This window comes from Anabas testudineus, chromosome 13 (genome assembly GCF_900324465.2).
Source record: "Anabas testudineus chromosome 13, fAnaTes1.2, whole genome shotgun sequence".
Lineage (NCBI taxonomy): Eukaryota > Metazoa > Chordata > Actinopteri > Anabantiformes > Anabantidae > Anabas > Anabas testudineus.
Window position 1 is genome coordinate 5,173,065 of NC_046622.1, and position 22,780 is coordinate 5,195,844.

Consider the following 22,780-nt stretch of genomic DNA (forward strand, 5'->3'; position numbering starts at 1 on the left):
GGGGGCGAGTCCATGAACACTCTCGGGAGGTGACCATCAATCACACAAATCCCCACCCAGGGGCTGGACTCACCGCTACTATCATTCCCTACATGCTCCTGGTGCATTCATGGACACCTCGTAAATAATCCAACAGCAGCTCTGACGATGACTTACATCTAGTAAATCTTTACTGAGCGGTGCCTAACGTGAATCTTTGGATTCAGTGTGTTTTTAAGGAGCTATTAATAAAACCAAATTAAGGAATGTTTTTGGGCAGATGTCGCTATCAAATCACTGCATCTTATGCTTTAGGTGCTTTTTTAAAATGTGCATTGCTTTTATGTTTTGAAATGTGCTCTACAGCCCTGTGCAAAAATGAGTTACATGTGCTGTAGGTTTATTTACTGCTTAGTAATTAGAAATACCTCTAGATGATGTAGGTTAACCCTGATATGCACACAGTTACATCACCCTGTAGTTTAAAGCTCCCACTAAATAAGAAATATTTAAAATGACAGGCAAATTGAAACTCACACTGCACCCTGTTTTTAGTTATAGTGATATATCTACTTATTGTGTTACAATATAAATTAAGTAATGTAAATTGTTAATGTTTTGTCCTTCAGTGAAGATCGGTGATTGATAAATATTATAATGTCATTATAATCTTTATTTGCCATAAAGTAACTAGGTTTAGTGGAGACTCAAAAATAAATTTAAATTAATATTTTAAAAACAGAAGTCTGTTTCAGTTCAGTTCAAACAGCACGTTTACGATTTCTTATTTACTACAATCGAGTCTCACTTTGTATTTGAATATGTAGAAACAGGAACATTACACAGTAACAAAGCATTGTTATATGTTTAAATAAATGATTAGCCTAAATAACAATGCTGATGTTATTTTTTTACGTGATAACATAATTGCTATTTTCTCATCTTTAAGCAAAACTTACTTAACTTAATAAATAGCGTCAACCTAAGCGGAACGTTGTATCGTTCTCTTCTAGGGTCTATTTGTTGACCGGACGTTGATTTGAGACGGACCAAAACAGTTTTCCGAAAGTTGACGTGGAGGTGTTTCAGTATAATGTCTGATATTAAAGTAGAAATGTCAGCAGACAGCGCCACTGTAATACAGAATCCAAATGCAGCTTCTCAACCGAATAATCCACTGTCAAGGAAGCTCAACAAAATACTGGAGACGAGGCTTGACAATGACAAGGTAAGCTGGACGGATTTAGCTTCCTGCTAGCTAACTAGCTAACAGCCGTCAAATCTGCAAGCGATATTTTCCCAATGTAGCGTTTGCAGAAATCATTATATCGTGTAGCGTTAATAAAAATGTCCATGTGGTCAAGCCCAGTCAGACAACGTCAGTCAAAATATTTATTTATATAACAGGTAGCATTTTTCTACATAGCCCCGGTGTATCCTCTCTGACTTTAGCATAAATTGTAATGTAGCTATGTAAATAGGTTAATGTTGTAGTAGGTAGGACACAAACTGAGACTAATGAACGAGTTGCTGCAGTTCAGTGTGAATTTCAAAGATTTATAATATCATAAATCGTTTTAGACACCAGGGGAGTAGTCCAAAAGTTGATCAATGTGTTTTACAGGGGGAAAATATAGGCTGCACACTGTATGCTGTGCTGTGTGTGGGGTTGTGTGGAAGGAGAACATAACCTCAAGGAAACCTTGACTAACATGACATTGTTTTCTGCTTTCAGGAGATGCTGGAAGCTCTAAAAGCGCTCTCTGTGTTCTTCACCGAGAACAGTTTGCGCACCAGGAGAAATCTTCGTGGTGACATAGAGAGAAGAAGTTTAGCAATCAATGAGGAGTTTGCACGAATATTTAAAGAAGTGAAAGAAGTAAGATATGGCTTTGCCAGAAGATGCACTATATTTAGTGAGGCTTAATAAAAGATCAGCCTTTGGAGAGACTGTTGAGCTGGTACACATTTACATTTCTACACAACAGCACAACATTTGTACAACAAATGTAGAACTTAACTGAAAAATGAACATTAAAAGTTAACTCTGATATTCTGCTGGTTCAGCAGATCTTATGGCATCTTTAATTGCAGGGAGTTGGATGCAGTTTTGTTACCATTCCCCGACCCATTTTCAGCTGGTTATTTATTTAACAATTTAATATGTTTACTAATTATTTTCTATATTTTTAAATCTCTTAAAATCCTTAAATGTATTGTGACGTTGCAGAAACACAGTTGTTTGCAGGACAGTCTTAACAGAACAAACTGTGATTTTATGATTTCACATTTCCACAGGAGTTAGAAAGTGTTCACGAGGATGTCCAAGCCATGAGCACATGTTGTGAAGAAATGACCAACAGATTAAAGGTATGGTTGAAATAACAATGAGTAGTATATCTCTGTATGCTTAGTATTAGGTTGACATGGATCAAACAAGTGATAAAATCATACTTTTTGCAAGCTATTTAAAAAAATACAGTGTTTCTAACCTTTCTTTAATAGGCAGCGAAGGAGCAAACTCAGGACCTCATAGTGAAAACCAACAAGCTGCAGGGAGAAAAGTGAGTTTAACCTGACAAAGTAAATGTTTTGTGGATGCCTGTCAATGTTGTAACTTGTCATTAGTGTTGCAACGATACAAGATAACCATCTGAAAAAGTATCATGGTTTCTGCATTGAGTAAAAATACTCACTGCAGAAAAAATAATCTTTTTGACTGTTGTACTAATAAATTTTTATATTATTAGATTATAGAAATGTAAAAGCAAGATTATCCCAAAGCATGGGACACATACTTTGGGTGAAGATGTCAAAATGTTTTTGTCATTTACAGCCACTTTGGTTCCACACATTTTGCTAACTAAATACACCCCCTTAAGATAGATTCTACTTTTGGTTGTATTTTCTTTCAGTACCAGCATTAAGCAAATGTACGTTGTATAATAAGCATCAGTTGTGATACCATGGTATACTGTTAATCTGGGGAAACTGTTGCAACCCTAGCATATTTTAGTTATTTAGGTGATTTGAATGTGCTGGGAGCAGTAACGTAGGTTGTGTTGCTATTATGCAGTCAGGTTCACAACACTTTCATAATGAATAGCCTTAAATTGTAACAAAGAATAAAGTGAGCACTCAAAACACTTAAATAGTAGTCTCAACAAACTGAATCTTTTATGTTAGATCTTTGTAGGGCTGTTTCATTGAGTTGCATCAAACACACGTTGTACTTAGTATTGTTTATATTGTACAGTTGTTGTTGTGGTCATAAATCTGGAAAGTCGGCTGTACTCCACTGTTGCAGGTACAACTTGTTTTGATGATCTGATGGCAACTAAATTGCTAAAAACTATCAAATGAAACCATCTGAGCAATGTGCCACCCTGAACCTTTAAACTGGCATTTCAGAATATCAGTGAGATTGTGGAGATAGGATAGCAACTATATTCTAAAATATCTGCAGAAATTTCAAAGGGATGTCACGGCAACATATCTCCCCTTATCTGTTCTGAAGCTACAAGTCATTTTGGGAACCCATCACATATGTCACTGATAGGCAACATTTCACTCTCTTTGGTGTTTCATTTCCACAGAGAGACTACTCTGTTTTCTGTTCAGGGATATTTCCAGACAAATATAGCACCAGGAACAACATGGTCCACTTTGCAAATGATAAGATTTTATTGCACACATGTTTGAAAGTGAAGCATGGTTGAATGAGCTGCCACTTCCTTGTTTTCCAGGAGTTGCCTCTTAGAGACCGTCAGCTACTGGGGATTTATTTAGAACCAAGCTATTACATTAAAAATGATATAATGATAATTTAATATTATTTGCACAAAGAAGCACGTGGCCTGCCAATTTAAAACTCTAATAACCTGGCTACAGTTATACCGTGAAATGCTACTGCTTCTCTTTAGTGTCAGAAGTTAGAGAGATCTGGTGCAGGAGGAGCTGGTGAACACATCTTTATTTTTGATGAGGAGGTATGAATGATTCATGAAGTTGATGAAATATTTCTCCTGTAGTTGTCTATTTGCATAAGGAGGGCAGCAATCATCATTAATGGAGCTTTATTTGTTGTATTTGTCATATCCTGGACGTTTGATCTGGAGATACACATTAAAGTAGTTCCTGTTGACACTGCACTTCTCCCTGATCGTATTGAAGTCAGACTATTACAACTGGAGTGCAGCCAATCAGTGTCTTTTTATATTTGAGCATGTGAATAGAGAATTGCTGACAACACGCATTAAGAGCTAACATATATACAGATCCAATATAAAGACTTTGCAGTAATGTAATCATAAGTGGAGCCAGTATACCTTGGCTATAACTTCATCTTCTACATCTTTTTTTGGGTTGTTGATGTATAAATATATTTTTCCTGTTGATGAAAGCCAGCCACTAAAATCAGTCTGAATTTGGCTGACAAAGTGTCGTCAAGGACGTGTAAATACACCACCCGTTCCTGTTCACTGATAGCTGTTGGGGTGGGGCTTTCATTAGTAATTGTAGTTGCTGTGACCTCAGTGCTCAGTGACCTTGTGAGTTGTCATCAAGGCAGGGGCACGGGCAAAGATAATGTAGATTTCTGGCAAAAAACAGCGCTGACAGCTTTGATGTAGCGTGGCAATTCCAAGCCGGAAAGGTGACACAGAAGTGGAGGCAGCAAGATTGAGCAGGGAGGAGATGGGCTGAGAGTGAGAGCAGTGAAAGACACCAGTGGGAATAAAGTCACCAGTGAACACGTGTGGGCAATGAATTAATACATGTTGCCTTGCATTGTGCGGGGGGTCTTCCTGAACATAAGTGGTTAGAGGTTTTATATGAATGCCCCCTGAGAGGCCCCCTGCCTCGCTCTTTTCTTTGCCGGGTGGTCCCAAAGGGACCCGCTGTCCATCGGTGCGACATTTTCATTCCCAGAACTACAATGACCCCAAAGCCAGATGGGATAGTGTCTGCACGCTGGGCTTTGACCTTGTCTTTAGCAATTTTGTCTCAGAAGAGCTGCCAGGGCACGTGTGCAGTCGAGCTGTCCTCCTTCAGCTACCCACCGGACAGGCTACAGCACTGGTCTTCTCTGTCAGATTTATTTCAGGTCACAAAATCCTCTGCAGTCCAAAAGTCTTTTCCTTTTTTCCTGTTGACACTTGTTATAGCTATGCTAAGATTTGTAGCATAATGTCACATTTTGTGCTTATAAGGCAGCTTTGCTGAGAGACTACAGTGATTTTCAAAGCTCTGCCAAAGCTCCTGATGTGTATTTATCCGGCAGAGCAGACCTGTCTCGAACTGCTTGCTATCTTATCTGCCAGCGACATTGTGCCATTTGTCAGTTTTAATGAAACAGGAAGGAACAACAGTTTGCTTACAGTGTGTTGAGGCAAAGGTGGACAGGGTGAGCCAATGAGAGTCGACAGCATGTGTTTATCTGCCGGCTTTCAGACATGCTGCTCTTTTGTTTTGGCCTGGTTCTGTTCAAAGACACTGTCAACAGGATAACTGTGTGTTTTTCCATAATGAAACGTAATGCTGTCCACCTGTACTGCACCTTGTGATCTTTGCATTAGCTTGACATGTTATCACGTTGAACAAGTTCAAACATGTCACAAACGGATGTGTCAGTCCAGTGTTCAGCTGGAGCTGTAGGAGTTGGGCTCCAGCTATTACTAAACCCCTCAGGCTGCTACAGCAGGCCTAGTTGACTGCATGCCAAAGTGCAATGTAGATACATTTAGTACCGACTGCTAAGACATATTTCCCACAGTAATTTTAACGGCACATGATGAATCATTAGACATAAAGCTGTGTTGTATTCAGACTGAAAATGAAGCAAATGCTCTCAGTATGCCTTCTGTGTAGCTCATTAATGAACCCTCTGAGCTCTGAGACCCCTGAGAACAATCAACAACAACAAGGGCATCAGAATGTAAATGACAACCTGTGTAAAATGATGCTGGAGCCTTATTAAGGCTCAGTTGGCTTTTAATGAGGGTATGACTGTTAGTGTGCCTTTGTGTTGTCTAATGTAACTGGATGTAGCTTTCTGTGATCGTTGTCACATGGCACAGTCACACACTTACAGTAATTTCCACACAAGGCTTTGAAATGGCCTCTAATAGACTTTTATGGTTGATTGATCCACAAGGTCACAACTAATGACAACATTGGACATTTGTTCATTACAAAGAACACCTGTCATTCTCCCTGTCGTTCAGTCTGTGAGTTTAGTTTTCAGAAATGATCATTTCCTGCAAATGTTTTCATGGAAGTGAAAAACTTAAGCTGTTTTTGCACTCTGTAGTGAATGGTGAGCTTGCTTATTGTTACTGACTGATCAAGCTCTCTGTTTTTCTGAACTTAATGACAAAGCCATTAAGTAGGAACTGGTAATTTCAGTGTTTCACTTTGACAAAGCTGTTTATGAGATTGTGCTGTGTTATATTGCTTTAACGATTTCTGTGCTTGAACAGACAAAATCAATTGGCCTCACTGGAAAATCTGAGCGCACACAGACACAAGCAAAGACACAAAGACAGTAACTTGTCTTCCTTCTTCACGCCACGTTATGTAACCTACATCTAATTAACCTCTGCACTTGTTGGGCATACCTCAAGAAAAGCTTACATCATGTTTGAGCTAATCTTTCTTTGAACCACTAGCCCAGAGTGTGACATTGCTGATTCACTCAAGTATGTTGCTTCTCTCTGGTATTTGGTAATTGCAATCTGAAGAAGAATGTGTCATGTCCTGACAGGGCTGTAGAAAATGATCCTGCAGCTCAATCGTTCCCTTGCTCTCGGTTGCTCGGCTGCTACACGTCCCACAGCCCTCTCTCCTCACCTTGTACAGGTTCTGTCACTTTCGGACTAAACATGAAAAAACTGGGGGATTTATTTTTTTTACATTCTGCAGGTGAGCCTGTTCTCAGTCGGACATGTGAAAAGGGTTCGCTCTGCTGTTGCTCCTATGTCTCAAGTTCAACATGTCCTCAGATCTCCTTCACTGGCACTGGGACAAATTACTGGCTGAAAATGAAACTGACAAGTTCATACTTTTGAAATACAGCGTGCAATAATTTACCTTTAAAAGCATTTCTACATTAAAGTGTAAACTAATTGCACTAACTGTGCTTCTCAAGCGTTTACAGACCTTACATTAATATTGCTTGTGTCGTGTGAAGACGCACATGTTGAAGTATCTTCTCTAATTTATGCATCAGTCAGTTTAATTAATGACCTTATTTGCATAGGGGTTGCTTTTTTAAACGTGTCATTATAATTGTGTGGGGATAACAGCTAGCTTGAGTGCATCTTGTTTTAATTTGTTACCTCTCAGTAGTATGATGCGTTCTCTCTGAATCCAGTCTGAAGTTGACTGTGGCATCTTAGTCATAAGCACTTTTCTATAGTGAAACTGTTGAAAAGGTAGAGGCAAGGCTGCTGTGTCTCTCTAAAATGAATAATTCAAAGTATTATCACTACTAACAAGTCCAAGTATGGACTTACAAGCCTGACTGTGCATTGAATTATAAGTGGTGGTCCAGGCAATCTGTTTCTTTTGTGTGTTGCAACAAAATCTCTTTGGGAAAACACGTACTGGGCAAAGACGCCTTGAGAGTTACACAGAGAAATACTAAACTGTAGAATCCTGTAACAGATTTACAACCCTTTACTTTCAGCTGGCTGAGCACTGGTAATAGCAGCGTGAAGGACAATGGTCAGATAATGTTGGGGGTTTTTCTGCTCTACCAAAACAACCTGGTGATTTACTGATCCTGCCTTGCCTTCACATGGAGGGTGAGAATATAGATTAGGTGGTTTGAATGAAAAGATGGGCGCAGAGGCAGGACTTCCTGTTGTTTTGCTATCCCATGACAAGAGTTCCCAGTTTGCCTGGGGCAGTTGCTATGGTCACTATTATGTTGAGACACTTATAGTGACACAGATAGTTATCGCTCTGCTATTATTGATTGACAAAACCTGGCCAGTATCCGGCTACGCATTGTTTTTGTTGCTATTATCTTCCTCTGTTATTTATTTTCTGACTCCTGCACATGATATCTTTGCTGTGTCCCACCCAGTCCTCGAACTCTTCCCTATGAGCTTAGAGGTGTGTGTGTATGAGGAGTGTGACTGCCATCTTCTGTGGGACCTTGAGCATTACATTTAGTGGACAACCTGCACTGTATTTAAAGTAAACAGGATATAATTTTGTTCCAGCTTTCCACACTGACAGGTCTTCTTATTTGCAGGGTAAGAAAACACAAGGGTATGACAAAACACAGTGATAAATCTGAAAGATGAAAGAGTGGGGGAAAAAAGTCTGAACGCTGCTGTGAGATAAAAGTCCACAAGGGCCTTGACGACAGACAAAACAAATCATAATGCCAAGCAACTGCACAGCTGAACTGAACAATAAACTAAATGACAAGACATTATAATGAGAACCATTTTTTTAAACAATATTAAAGTACAAGCATGACAAGTGAAGGTAATTAGAACAATTATCTCTTTCTCCTCAGTCACCGACTGGAGGTACGAGCTCAGGTTGCTCAGGCTTTTCTTGCCAAGTTCCAACTATCTCCGGAGGAGATGGCCACACTGCGAGGGCCTCGGGATGCACCTATTACTGAAGTAATCTTCATTAAAATGTATGCTAATGATTTAAATCATGTAGAGTCCTCCGTTCCGCACCCAGCGGATAGGAGGATGCAGCATCAGGTACAGATTATTGCATTGCTGATCTGTAGCTGTCTTCCATTGCCTTGTGTTTTGTTTTATACTGTAACAACTACTAACTAAATATGCTATGCTCTTTTTAAACAATGTGTAGTTGCACATACATTACTTAACTACTAATAACACTACATATTTTCTCTCAGAAGAAGACATATTTACCAAAGCTTTGAATTTTGTTTTGACAAATATGAACACGTATTGATCCTAATACATTAATTCATACATTTTCCAGGATTTCTTCAAAGCTCTCAACAGGGTGAAGCACATCCACGAGGATGTTAAAATCCTCTTGCGAACTAATCAACAAACTGCAGGGTAAGATTCACATCTGACTAAAGTAATTTTATTCTCCTTGTGGGATTCTCAGATTTTATTATCAACCAGTAAGGTGAACATGGAAAAAAATGTCAGGCCTCTCACTCTGTGCTGCAGGTCATGAGTATGTAATGTTCAGTCTTGCTCATGTGCTTGTTCCAGATTAGAGATCATGGAGCAGATGGCTGTGTTACAGGAGACATCATATGAGCAGCTCTACCGCTGGGCTCAGAGTGAGTACAGTTAATATCACGAGTACGCTGAGGGATAAACTTAACTGTGACCCCTTTTGCACAAGATCACCATACATCTAAGACAGACAGCTGAACTTCAGCAGTTGCTCTTGGTCTCGTTTTTACATTTCTAAATAAATACAAACTCCAGTTTCAAGTGTGGATAAAATCCAGTGATTGTCATCTATAGGACTCATTTGTAAACACATGTGACTTATGATGTCTGAGAGGGGTTTTGTCAGGAGAAGGCTAGAAACTAAAGTTTTTGTTAATGTTTTGTCATTGAAATCAAAATGGAAACAAACTATTTAGTTCACAGGAACCTAATTTGTATAATTATACAATACAGAATTATAGACCATCTACTAAATTACGAGTTCCTCTTATTTTGCTGTGGTTTAGATTTGCCATAAAGACCCAAATGCAGAAATTTGCCAAGTGAAAGTTTGGTGATAAAAGAGCTGTTGTTATGTTGTTTTTTGTAATTTGGACATTAATCTAGTTTGTCAGTGTGTGGCAGAATATTACTGCACTGAATGATGAAGGCACCTACTTCTATTTCCAGCATTTAGTAAGGTCTGTCAAGAGTGGCGTGCATTGACCCATTTTCTCCACAGTCTGGCCACTGGCAGCTCATTGTTTGTATTGTCTGATGCACAAAGCTCATGGGAAAATATGATTGAAAAATGTTCATGGTGCTGTAACATGTTCTTGCCAACATTGTTGCCATGGTCAAAAACATTTAGCAACATCTAATCGGGCATAGTTACTACAAAGAGAGGCTTTTTTTCCACTACCCTTGTAGTTACATCTCTTGTCCTGCTTTCTTTTTTTCCATGTAGATGAATGCAGGGGACTGACCCAGGAGACATGTGATATCAGCCCCGTCTTGATTCAAGCAATGGAGGCCTTACAGGACCGTCCTGTTCTTTACAAGTAACATCCAAACACACTCTCACAAATAGTAAATTATCTCTATTTATTTATCAGAACAAAACAGTGTGTTCCAGCAACAGAAGCAGAGCACATTGGCAAAGAATCACTGTCAAAATGCAGTATAAACATTTGTTTAAACCCATTTCTGACAAATACAAGAAGGCATAGATCTCTTAATTGTAACATTTCAGCATTAATAAATGCCAATGTACATCAGCATAATGTAATGAAATTACTGAAATAAATCTAGAACGAACATGCTAAATGATTTTCTACCCTAAATGTATTTATTTTAAAAAGCCTTTTTGTAATGCTGTAAAAGCTACAGCTTGACAAACAAAGAGTTTAGTCACTCTGAGAATCATGGCATGTTCTTTATACCATTATGAACCTCTGAGACTGAAATTCTGTAAGTGCCTTGAAATGCCTGAAGTGCACATGAACAGGCACTATTAAAGCTTATTTATTTTATTACATTTTTTAAGGAAATCACTCACTCAATCTTGAATAAAAATACTAAAATGTTTTGAAGCACTGAATTTGAAATAATGCACACCCACCAGTGCAGGAAATCAATTTGTGCTTGTATATGTCAAAGAATTGCATACGATGCTTACAGCAAGTTTAACATAAAACAAAAAAGCACAAAAGAAAGTTTCACATGTTTCATGGTAGACCACTCTTTTGTCTGACTGCTTTCTTGGAAATGCACCTGTCTCAGTGCCCAGAAAGGATTCAAGGTCATGTTCCTGTTGGGGATGTTGAGGCTGAGAGAGTGGAGACCAGTGTTCCTGGAATATTAATTCAGCACTATCTTCTGTTTAGTCTGTCACAGAGACTGCCACTGCCAAGTAATCAAAACAACCTCAAACTCTTTCCTTTTGGAAAAGCTGCCTGCATTGTTGATGTATGTCAGTGACTGACCTCCGCCACACAGTCTGCACAAAAACACTTTTCACATGAGGTTTGCGTGCTGAATGTCGTCTTCCTTTCTCCTCTGTTTGGTCAGATATACTCTGGATGAGTTTGGGACTGCGCGCAGGTGTGCTGTCGTACGTGGCTTCATTGATGCTCTTACCCGTGGGGGGCCAGGGGGAACTCCTCGTCCCATAGAGATGCATTCACATGACCCCATGAGGTACATCCATTCGTATATAAATACCACTTAACCATCAGCTGTGATTGAAATTGAGGCATTTATCCAGTCTGCACTGATTTGGAACATATGCTGAATGATGTCTCATAAAATATTAAGGTACAACTACTCTGTAGTGTATATGTTGTGTGATTGTTATTGTTATTGTCCAACTGCCTTATAAATCCATTATACTTAATTCCACGCTCCTGAGAATCTTAACTTTTGAAACCCAATCTAAGGTGATGTTAAATGTCTGTCAAGGAGTGTCTGATTGTGTCTGTGTTTCCTGTTGTGCCACGTCTTCTTCCCCCTTTCTCCTGTGCCCAGGAGCTAAATGGGAGATTTTCTCAGAATACCAGCCATGTGTGGAACACAAAATCACCTCCACTTAATAGGAGGCAACAGCAGTTCTGAGAACATCAAGTTCTTTCTCACCTCTCTATATCCTCGCACGCTCACAAACACGCACACATATCTCAGTCCTGATATATTTTTTGAGGAGACTCGTAGACTTGAACTATAACCATAAGTAAATGCCCATCTGTTGGCTTAACCTAAACTTTACTCTAATTTGAACCAATCCTCACTGCAGTAGTTTAAAGGTAAAATTTATCCACACAAGCAAACAAAGACATGCACATGCACACATACGAGTTGGCACATAATCATTTTCCACCATTATGTAACACCAAAAGCTGTGCGTTTGTGTGTTAGGCGTGTGAAACATGATGACCCATGCCTCAGTGTAACTATAGTCAGGACACGGTAAGATTAGCCCTCAGGTTGGACCCTCAGTGACGTACCGTTTTACACAGACTGTTTTGTCACTCTTTCCAGGTATGTTGGGGACATGTTGGCCTGGCTGCACCAAGCTACTGCATCAGAGAAAGAGCATCTAGAAGCTTTGTTGAAACAAGTCACTCTGCAAGGTATTGTCAAAATTAAGGTTTCATAGGACCCAATTATAAGACCAGACACGAAGAGCACGAGTAAGAGAGTAAAGTTTTCATTGTAATGAAGTAGATGGAATACAGGGATCAGACATGAGAAGCAAGAAACACGTGACAAGACACTTGAAAATAAAGTAACAACAGATCTCAGCAGTAATTGTGGGAAAGCAGAAAGCAGTATCAACACTGACAAACTGGTAAAGAGGTGTAGACTGAGAGCAGCTTTAAAATGGAAGCTGGTGCACAGGTGAAACAGATGATGTGATCAATGGGAGTGAGCAGAGGGTGACACAGGTGAGGTAATCAGGGTGATTAGTGGCAGGGGAGAACAGGTGCAATCCACGAGGGATAAAGAAGTGTAGCTGGAAAAGTGAGGACAGTGCAGGGAGAGGAAATGAAAGTCAAAATAAAAGCATGGGCCAGGATGTGAAGAGCAGGATCATGACAGGTATGACGTTTTCTATATGTTAGTAACACAGCGTTCAGATCTCCACCATGTGGTCACCTACAGCTTGTTTACCTTTTTTTACATCTTACTCCTATTGCATATTTGTTTGTTTCCTTGTTTTATTTTGTACACTTTATGGCCCTATAGATAGACTCATGTTTTGCTAATTTCTCAAATTACATTTCATTGATTCTCAAAGCAGTTAAGATTTAAGACTAGTTTTGCCTTATACCAACTCTTACATCCAGGTTATCAAAGGTTAATATTTATCTCTTTACACCTGTTTGGAGTATTTTCCTGTAGTTAATATGGACTACCAAATTGTTTGTCTTGCCTGTCCTATGAAACAGAGACACTCTTATGTTAATCACTCCAGCTGTCTGGACAGCATGCGTAATAACGGCCCGAAGCATATTTTATGTTTGAAGTCTGTTCTTCAGTATTTTACACACATGACCAAAGTGATTGTGTATTAGGCTCTGACCTACACTGAACTTTGCTGGAATGTCTCCAGTGTAGACACACGGAGCACAAGAGTGGCTACTGCTGCTCTGTTTGTGTTACACCTTCTATGTACAGTAGACACAGAGGGAGAATTAACCTGCACAAATGCTGAGTCCTGCATTCTCAGGCAGGTGTCAGTGTGGTTACGTGGAGTTTCAGTGCTGACGTTGCTGTCACCTGTTAAAATAAACACAAATGTGTCATTTAGAAAGGAATGAATGTTGTGTCTAATTATGTAGATTTAACTGATATTGTGCATATATTTATTTTTTAGTTATATACATTAAAATTTTTTCTGTGTGTCTTTTTAGGTGTGGAAGAGAACATGCAGGAAGTAGTTGGACACATCACCGAGGGAGTCTGCAGGCCACTTAAGGTGAGCAACCAGTTTACGTGGTAGTTTTTAAATTGTTGTATGCATGTTGTTTTCTGTCATGTTCTCCTCATCTGTTTTATGGATCTGTTCCTCAGGTTAGAATAGAACAGGTCATTGTGGCTGAACCAGGTGCTGTTCTGCTTTACAAGCTGTCCAACCTGCTTAAGTTCTACCACCACACCATCAGGTACCTTAGCGTAGCTTACTGAAGTTTAAAGTATGCAACATAATGTGCATTGTTATTTGGTTAAAAACTGGTTGTAACACTAGTCGACTTATCCATACATTTGATTTGTATTTGATTTCCAGCTCCATTATTGGTACCAGTGTGGCCTCTTTGCTCATGACTATTGAGGAAATGCATATCCTCAGCAAAAAAATGTTCTTCAACAGCCTGAGCCTTCATGCAAGCAGACTGATGGACAAGGTACAGGATGAGTAGAAAGATTTGTATTGACTATTTCTATTTTCTATTTATTTTATTTGATATAGTTTAATGATATATTCCTTATTGTTCTTCTCTACGTTCTCTTTGTCTTGTTAGCCCATCTAATTTTTTTTAAGTTGATTGTTGCTTTTATTTTATATGTAAAAAATCTTCATACACAATTCTCTAAATCTTTGAAGTAGCAGAAATCAGACCTTTATCCATATACAACAATAAAAACAAAGAGAAATCACATCCGAGTAAGTGATTACAAGGGAAACAATGCCAGAAAGAAAAGGCGACTAGTTTTAAAATAGAGACAGTTCACAATGTTCTTTCATAAAAATGCTTAAATGAGAGTGCAGAAGTTCACTATTGCACCCTGTGGACACACATTGTGTATTTCAGCTTTTCGTCTAAACCCTCAAACACAACAAGCTATTTCTGAAGCACTGCTGCTTGTAAACAGTTTTGGCCTGCTGGCCTCAGCATCGAAATGGCGTTAGCTGCCAAAAAACACCAGGTTTGTTAACTGTTTAGTTAAATTGCCATCCAAATATACCTCAGCACGAGCGGGAGCTCTTCCATATTACATGCTTGCTGCGTTCTGATCAATAGCAGTTACAAGAATTATCCCTGTAGCTTGGTGTTAATCAAATTGGAGGCCCTCAGGGTTTTGGTGTCAATTCCAGCTAATGCCAGGAACACAGCCTTCTCATAATTTGCTCTATTAGGTGGACAAAGGTGGCCCGGCTCAGTTCTGTGTTTTGTATCCAGAGGCCAATAAAATCAAAACCCTCTTCATTAAAAACCTCAACTGACTCTGAGCAAGCAGAGTGAGAGTAGCAGCAGGGAGCAGTTGTATATTCAGGCTGTCACACTGCTGATTAGGAATGTTTAATGCTTTGAGTTGGCCGCGACGACCACTTATCTTCACGAAGACTGCAGATCACACACAACTTGCCTTTGCAAGAATAACTTTGCGCTATCTTCTTTGTCCTGATGTGGTCCTGACTGCTTGGGCAGGTGGAGCTGCCACCTGCAGACCTGGGACCTACAGCATCCCTTACTCAGACCCTGTCCCTCCTCAGGGAGGTGCTAGCCTCCCACGACTCTTCCGTTGTTCCTCTTGATGCCCGTCAGGCTGACTTTGCACAGGTAAATGATCAGTGAGGTCAGATTTTTAAACATGAGTTACTGTCTCTGTAAAAGTTAAAGGTTTGTTTTCATTCATCTCCTAAGACCCAGACTTTCATTGTCTCTACCAGGTGCTCTCTTGCATCTTGGATCCCCTCCTACAGTTGTGTACCGTATCAGCCAGTAACCTTGGCACAGCCGACATGGCTACGTACATGGTCAACTCACTGTATGTCATGAAGACCACCCTGGCTCTGTTTGAGTTCACTGACAAGAGGCTGGAGATGCTTGAGTTCCAGGTTTGCTATTAACAAATTATTAGTGAATCAGACATTGCAATTATAAATATGCAGTTTATCTAGTTTGACTAACTAGAACCTGATTCTAGTTAGTCAATACCAATAATGTAATAATAACGAACAAAAACACGACACCTTTAGGAGATGAGACATACAGAATCATGAAGTTTTCTAACATGTACAGTCATTACACTATTTGTTCAGTAAAAATGTTTAATTATTCTCTTTGCTTTCATTAAAACCCATACAGCCCAAATCTTTTATTAAAAAGATTTAATTTGCTAGCCAATAGAAGGGTGTGCGTCATGTATTGTTGTTCATGCTCAAATGTGCCCTCTATCCCTCTATTTTTAGCACGTCTTTTGTAATTGAGCACCACAAGAGCTCCTGTAGAAGTTTCATTATCAATAGCACAGTGATTCTCCATTAACCACAAGTACCATTGGTTTATAATGTTGGCTTGGACTGGATTTTAAGCCGCTCTCTCCCACATTTTCCAGATTGAGGCTCACCTTGACACTCTCATCAACGAGCAGGCATCCTTTGTGCTGACCAGAGCTGGACTGAGTTACATCTACAGCTGTGTCCAGCAGCACAGTGCTGAACAGGTCTCACATGAAGCACTTAACCATACTTTCACATACACTCTCTTGTGAAGTTAAAGAACTGTGTGATTTTTTTTTTCCCCCTCTTGTTAGACTCCCTAATGGTTCTCTTTTTTTATATTACACAGGCTTTAACTCTCTCTCTTTTTTTGGGCTTTACAATAGCTATCGCTATGGTTACCACATGACCAGTATCTGATCATGGGGATAATAACATTTCTATCAGATTTTCTGATGAGAAAAGGGCAGGGGGAGCAGATCATATTATGTTCTATTAAAATATATTACCTTCTGCAGAAGTGTCCTGTGCAAATAAGAAAGCTGATTTCCTGGTGCCTCCGTCCCTCTTAGTAACACACTTTGCCACTCGGCTGACTGAGACCAATAGTTGTGGTTTAGCATGAGAGTCTTGAAACCCCAGGTCATGTCAGGACACACCACACCCTGGTGCTGCAGCCCAGTGCAAAGCTCAGTCAGGAACTGTCATTCTTCTGCCGTCTACTTCGCTACTTGGGTGGCTTGGTTTTCCCTAAATAGTGTTCTGTTTGAAAAGATTAAGTCTGACTGTCTGCACTCGACAGCTCTCCAGATGTCAATGAATGACAAGAATCCCCAGGTTTATTTTAGAGTTTCCAGATTTACTTTTTTCTGTTTAACATGTAAAACATGTTACAAAAGACATTTATTATGTTTGCATGCATATATAATATTTTATTATACTGTACATCAGAAAAATCAAACTGCACAACAGTAATTCCAACCGTACTGTTCACTGGCTAGCAGCAAACAGATGAGTTAGTGTGCTCATATGCGTTTGTTAATGTGCCCATATCCCATAAAATCACTCAAGGTACTGTTTTGTTGCGTTGACCCCTGCACTGCCTTCTATTTGCTGCGTTTAATGTTGGCAATTTAGGCATTTAAGCTTGACTTAATGTTGCCTATCTGGATAATCAGTGCCAGCTAATTGCCTTAAAGGTACCTGATGTTGTGTTCTCAAGTCAGTCATGTGTTTACACTACTGTAGTCAACATTAAGATTTAGGGAGGGAATTGTTCACAAATTTAAACTCTTCCAAATTCATTTATTGTAAAAAAAAAAAAAAAACAAAAAAAAAACACAAAGTCACTTATATTCAGTTTTTTCACCTGTATGTCTCTTTTGTGCAGAAGATAAGTGCTTATAAATGTCTTACAACTTAAAGATACTCTATTGAATCTGCATGACTAAACTGAATCCCATATAAATGAAGATGTCTGCACCAATCAAGACATCAAACAAATGATTAACAAACCAGCCTGTCATTTATAGTAACAGATGATGACTTGTTATCAGGATAAATATGCTGGATCGTTGTCCAGCCTTAGCATAATCATCATTTGGGTTTGGAAACTATGAAAAATAAATTACCCTTATTATATGTTTAGCTGGACTGAGGTAACATCACTCATTTAGGCATCACTGGATCCTTACCTTCATCTCTTTTTAGAGACTGTGTGCAGAGTTTACAAATAACACTGCTGCTGCAGACATGAATGAATGTAGATCTCAGCCACCTGACCTTTGTTCAGTTCTCAGATTCAGCATTGTTGCTGTTCAAACATTGACCTTGAGTTGGATTCTAAAACGATGTTTACTTTTCTGTCTCAGGGTCCTCTGTCCCTCCTCCCCAGCATGGACAGCTCTTCTGTAAAAACAGCAATGGTGAGCTACACTATGTGAATCAAGAAACCTCATTTTGAAATACGATTAACTCGCCTAATTATTATGTTTTTTTGATTCATCACCTGCTCCTTTACTTTCTCACACGCTCAACAGGTACAGTTTGATCGCTACTTGTCCTCACCAGACACTCTTGTGATGCCACAGCTCAACTTCCTGCTCAGTGCAGCCATCAAGTGAGTTGTCATCCTAAATGATGAGAGGAGCTGTTTAGTTCAGGGAAAGATTAGTATGCATGCAATGTTCAGGCGTAAAGTTAAATGTTTACTACATTGCATGGTGTTTCAGCAGAGTGAGGAACACATTCAGAGCTATAAAAATAGAACGGGAGCGTTGACCTAATAATGTTGAACATTCATTAGTTTCCCAGATGTAATACGATCATTACTGCATTCCAAACAAAACACTTGACTAAATGCACGGCGAGTTTGGATGCTAAATTGCTAGAGCCACCAACACATTGAGAGAGCAGTCGGCACCAGGACTGCCTGTATTTGTCTTGCTGATCAGAAAATGCACATGCTTTTAGCTCAATCCAGCTGCTACATTGGAGGGCTCTTTCTGTGAGTCACGTTTACTGGGAAGTGCAGCAGGCTTGAGGAGCACTCTGTACCTCAGGTTAATGTTCTCTATTAATGGACATGGGAGGACTGATGGGCAGGACGCCATTAATTAGCTTCTGGCCCATTTCTCCCTCACACTCGTTCCCTGAAATCATTCCTCTTCTTTGTCTTTCTCTCTCTCTTTCCCGCTGTCTCTCATGTCTGCTTTTCTGCTCACCTAAATACACAAAAACACCCGCTAGCACTCTGAAAACACTCCTGGAGCACACAAATAATGGGAATGTACTTTTAGACTCCTTTCGTTTTAGTTTCATGGTAGCACACTTGGTCTGGACTAAAGGTGTTATACACAGCACTGCGGTTCTGTGTTCTCTGTGGGCCAATTAAAAATATGGATCTCAAGAGCCTGAGTGGGATACAACCAAGGTGCTCCCACTGAGTCCTTGAGTTCTCTCATTGGGCTCTTCTGGTGTGGCTGCTGCATCTTCCACTTGCATGATACTTACATTATGTCCTTTGCCTAAAGTTAAATTTTTTTAAGTTTTTTTTTAGGACAAAAGTATTTTAAAAAATCTTACTTTTACACCTTAAAAGAGACTAAATCAAAAATAAAAGCCGAGTAAGAACAAGCAGCAAATTACATCTTTAGATTTTGTTTCTGCATGATCAAGTCCAAAATCATAAGTGTGACATGGCCAAAATGCATTTTATTTCAATTTCTTATAAATATTATTCCACTTATCACACACAAACAGCAAACATATACAAAGACATATCTGGGTTGTATAATTAAATTATTTTTAACACTAAGTTTAGATGTTTTGCTAATGATGGTTGTAAATATGATTTAAAATTCTCTATCTCTCTTTCTTTTTCTTGTCAAATAATTTTTTTGCTGCTGAGACAGGCGCCTGATGTTTGTGCAGTAATACTGGAAAATGTATCCATAGATGGCAGTGTGCACCACACACTACCACTCTTTGTTTTTACACACTGTGGTCACTGAACAAAAAAGTAATTAGGACAAATTCTTATCCATAGCTGACTTATTTCAGCTCTTGAATGCCGACTAGTTACAGCATAGCTCTGCTTGTCTGATTTAGACTAGAAACGTTGGACTTTGTTTTGTGAGTGTAAGAATCTAAAAATTTTTATTTTTTATCTGTTTGTGCAGGGAGCAGATTTTCCGTCAGTCCACGGAGCTGGTGTGCAGAGCCTATGCAGAGGTTTACTCCGCACTGACTAGTCCAGCAAATGGCTACAAGGACCCAGAGACCCTGGTACCCAGATCCCCTCAACAGGTTCAGACCTTGCTGTCCTGAGCGACACTTTTGTCTGTCTGAGCCCCAGTGCTGAACAGCCTGCAGGTTATTTAAAGAGGTGTGTAATTTGTACAGCATAATAAAACACATATGTATATAAAAGTAGTTGTTAAGGTGGAGTTTTTCGTGGGAAATGTGGGTCGCTGACCTCAGAGAGACATGAATGTATATAGATCTCTCTGTGTGCCAGGAAGAAGGACATTATATGTATACAATCCTTATATTTTCATTGCTGCAGACAGTCCGCTTGTTTTTCTCTTCTTCTTTCTGTTTTCACACCGTGTGCCATGTTTAGGGTCCATATTTGTACAAAACAATGTGTTTTTATTCAAGCTATTAAACATTATATAAATCAAAAGGATACACTGAATTTAAGAGGCCTGTCTTATTTTTCCACACTTAAAAGTGGTCAGGAAAAATTCAGCCACAAAGCCAAGAGGAACCTCGCAGGCTTCAGCACAAACGTTGTGTTTATTTTAATCTCAACTGTTTTGAGTTGTAGGGCTGAAATGGAAAATATGTCTTACCGTCTCATTTGGTTTTTCAAACTGCCTGTAAAGCTGAGAAAGATGTGAAAATAAGACTATAATGAGAATAGATTCAGTCATTTACCATAAATTCAACGTTTGAATGAATCTCTGGCAGAACACGTTATACTGTGTCATCGGGATGTTGTGTTTTTCTTCATTACTGGCACAGCATTAAGACCCATAGTAGGAATGTGACTATTAGGAACTAATAAAGCTTCTAATTACATTATTTGTGTTATGTATACTTTAGTAGATGTCTACTTTTCTCCACATAATGTAAAGTTTCTTTATATAAATCTTATATTAAGAGGTTTTTATAAATCAGAATCTACAGAATCCAAAACATAAAACCAACAAATAATTGACCGATAATTCTGCTTCATTGCCACTGTCTTAGTTTTGTTTTTCATTTTGTTGTGACATTTGACATATAATATCATATTTGTGGAAATCTGACACCTCCCAGACCTTGTAATCCCCAGTTAAGCGCCACTGAAACAGTAAAGATAACTGAATATTGATCTGGTCTGTTGTTATGATCTCTGGCCTGAGAGGCAGCATTTCATTTCTGCTATCTGACATCAAGGTTCATGGCAGCAGGCCTAATCTTGGCAGCACTACTAGTGCTGAGTCCCAGGATTTCCCCCAGCTCACCGGATGTTACTCAAATATCATTGGCCAGGACATTGAGTACTGGGAATAAATGGAATACAACAAAGTTCAGCATCTGGACAGCACTCTTAGGTCCTTTAAATAGACCAGCTCTCGCTTCAGTTCTGCTTGGCCCTACTGGGATACAAGTTGGATTCTTGAGTGTTTTTACTCGGCGATCTTTTGGCAGAAAGTGAGTATGATGTTTGAGAAGCAGGATTATTGAATAACAAGCGTGACAATACAAACAGTGCACGCTTTCACTTACTCAGCTGCATGTCAGTGGAGTGTGTGAATCCATGTGGGCCCGCACAGATCAGCACGTGAGAGCTTTTTCCTGCTGGTCTCTGTATTAATGAGTTAGCAGATGTGAGAGGTGATAGTCACCACTTAGAGGCAGGTAGTGGTGAGCAGGGTGGCAAACATTCATCCCATCATTCGCTCCATATGACTCGGTCACCACGCTTTTGCCTGCTGAAGCATGAGACCAGCAGGAATCTGGGTTAAAGGATAATACCAGCAATTTTCAATTTTCTGTTTCTTTCCTTTTTTTTCTCCCTTGTGTTCCAGCGGCTCGGGGTAAATGTCGATCGCAGCTGACAGCTTGATTCTCATCTAATGCCTCAGCAGAAACTTTGAAAGGAGAATGACTCAAACTAATGCACAGCCGCTGTGGAAATCACACATTTTACTGCATGTTTTTGCTTAGAAATGTCGTGTCGCTTCCTCTCTTGGGAATGAATCACATCTTTAAAGTAGGATTTGGTAACTAGCAGAGCCAGTTGAGAGCATTTACAATAAAATGTAAAATAAAATAATTGATTAATTAGTAATAAAATAAATTTTGTTTATTGCTCAGCATTTTTCAGAGAATTAAACATAATACACACAAACTGTAGATTCACTGCACCAGTAACTCTAAAAGGTTTCACAGAGGCACTTTGCCTGTTGCATTGGCTGTTAAATTATTTTGATTTTTCAGCGTTTGGCAGGCAGGCTAACCAATAACCAGCAGTTTGGTAAAGTAGTCCTAGACATGATTTTCTTTATAATAATATAAATGATCTTTTAAACATCTGGAAGGCTGATTAATGACACATAGAGTTCCTCTTTCACAGTTTTTCTGTGATGATCCAAGGTTAACTGTCACTGCAGTTAAATTTCATAATATTAATTCTCTGGTAGGAAAACTAAAAGATTAGCACTTACCAGTGACACCATAGTACAAGCAAAATGTCTTCTACTTTCTAGCTCTAATCTTCCCACACAGATAAAGCTCTGTCTGATAGGAAGTAGTTAGGAAATCAATGATGAAATAATGGACTTTGCACCACTAACCTCCAAAGTAAGTAACACTGTAAGGCATACAGTGTTAATTTGTTATCTGTTTTGATTGGGCTATTCGTGCCACAGACTGTGCTGACTTGCAGATTATGAACAGTTGCATCACATCCTGCCTAATTGTTAAATATACACAAACTTTCTGCAAGAGCAGATGTGTTTATCACCGAAAATCAGTTCATTCATCAGTCATTATGTGCAGCGTGGTTTTAGTCCATACTTGAGCATTTTGTTTCTGGATTTGATCACCTTGACCAAATTCTTAGTTTGAATTAAACCACTCATCCCCTTCACCCCTAACAGCTCTTATTAAGCCAGTTTGAATAAAGGTATTAGTTATATAACACTCGCCCGATGCATTGCATGTGGTTGTCCATTTTATGATGAAGCTGAAATATCTCCTCTTATTTCTCCACATTACTTTTGTTATTTGGAGAGGTTATCTTATGTCAAACCTCTTTCACTCTTTGGAGGCTATTATGTAATTTGTCTATTAGCACAGGAAGGGGGGCACTGTGAAGTACTGACCTGAAACACCAGCGCATGGTAATTAATTT

The 22,780-nt window shown here is 39.2% G+C and overlaps 1 protein-coding gene across 1 annotated transcript; it reads left to right on the plus strand.

The window, feature by feature from the left end:
• Positions 1–1,072: 1,072 nt before the first annotated feature.
• Positions 1,073–20,457, plus strand: cog6 (component of oligomeric golgi complex 6). The gene is made up of 19 exons (XM_026378752.1): positions 1,073–1,207; positions 1,715–1,858; positions 2,278–2,349; positions 2,485–2,543; positions 8,510–8,621; positions 8,959–9,041; positions 9,204–9,274; positions 10,117–10,210; positions 11,220–11,348; positions 12,186–12,277; positions 13,562–13,626; positions 13,722–13,813; positions 13,936–14,053; positions 15,080–15,211; positions 15,322–15,489; positions 15,990–16,097; positions 17,745–17,798; positions 17,913–17,992; positions 19,554–20,457. Exons 1-19 carry the CDS (start codon positions 1,073–1,075, stop codon positions 19,699–19,701), a joined length of 1,956 nt encoding a protein of 651 aa, XP_026234537.1. The 3' UTR covers positions 19,702–20,457.
• Positions 20,458–22,780: the final 2,323 nt, after the last annotated feature.

Bases quoted from the DNA above. Each gene is read 5' to 3' on its own strand.
- cog6 (XM_026378752.1), top strand. From the start codon at position 1,073: ATGTCTGATATTAAAGTAGAAATGTCAGCAGACAGCGCCACTGTAATA. The intron at 9,275-10,116 runs GTGAGTACAGTT...TTTTCCATGTAG, and splicing joins GCTCTACCGCTGGGCTCAGA to ATGAATGCAGGGGACTGACC. The intron at 16,098-17,744 runs GTCTCACATGAA...TTTCTGTCTCAG, and splicing joins AGCAGCACAGTGCTGAACAG to GGTCCTCTGTCCCTCCTCCC.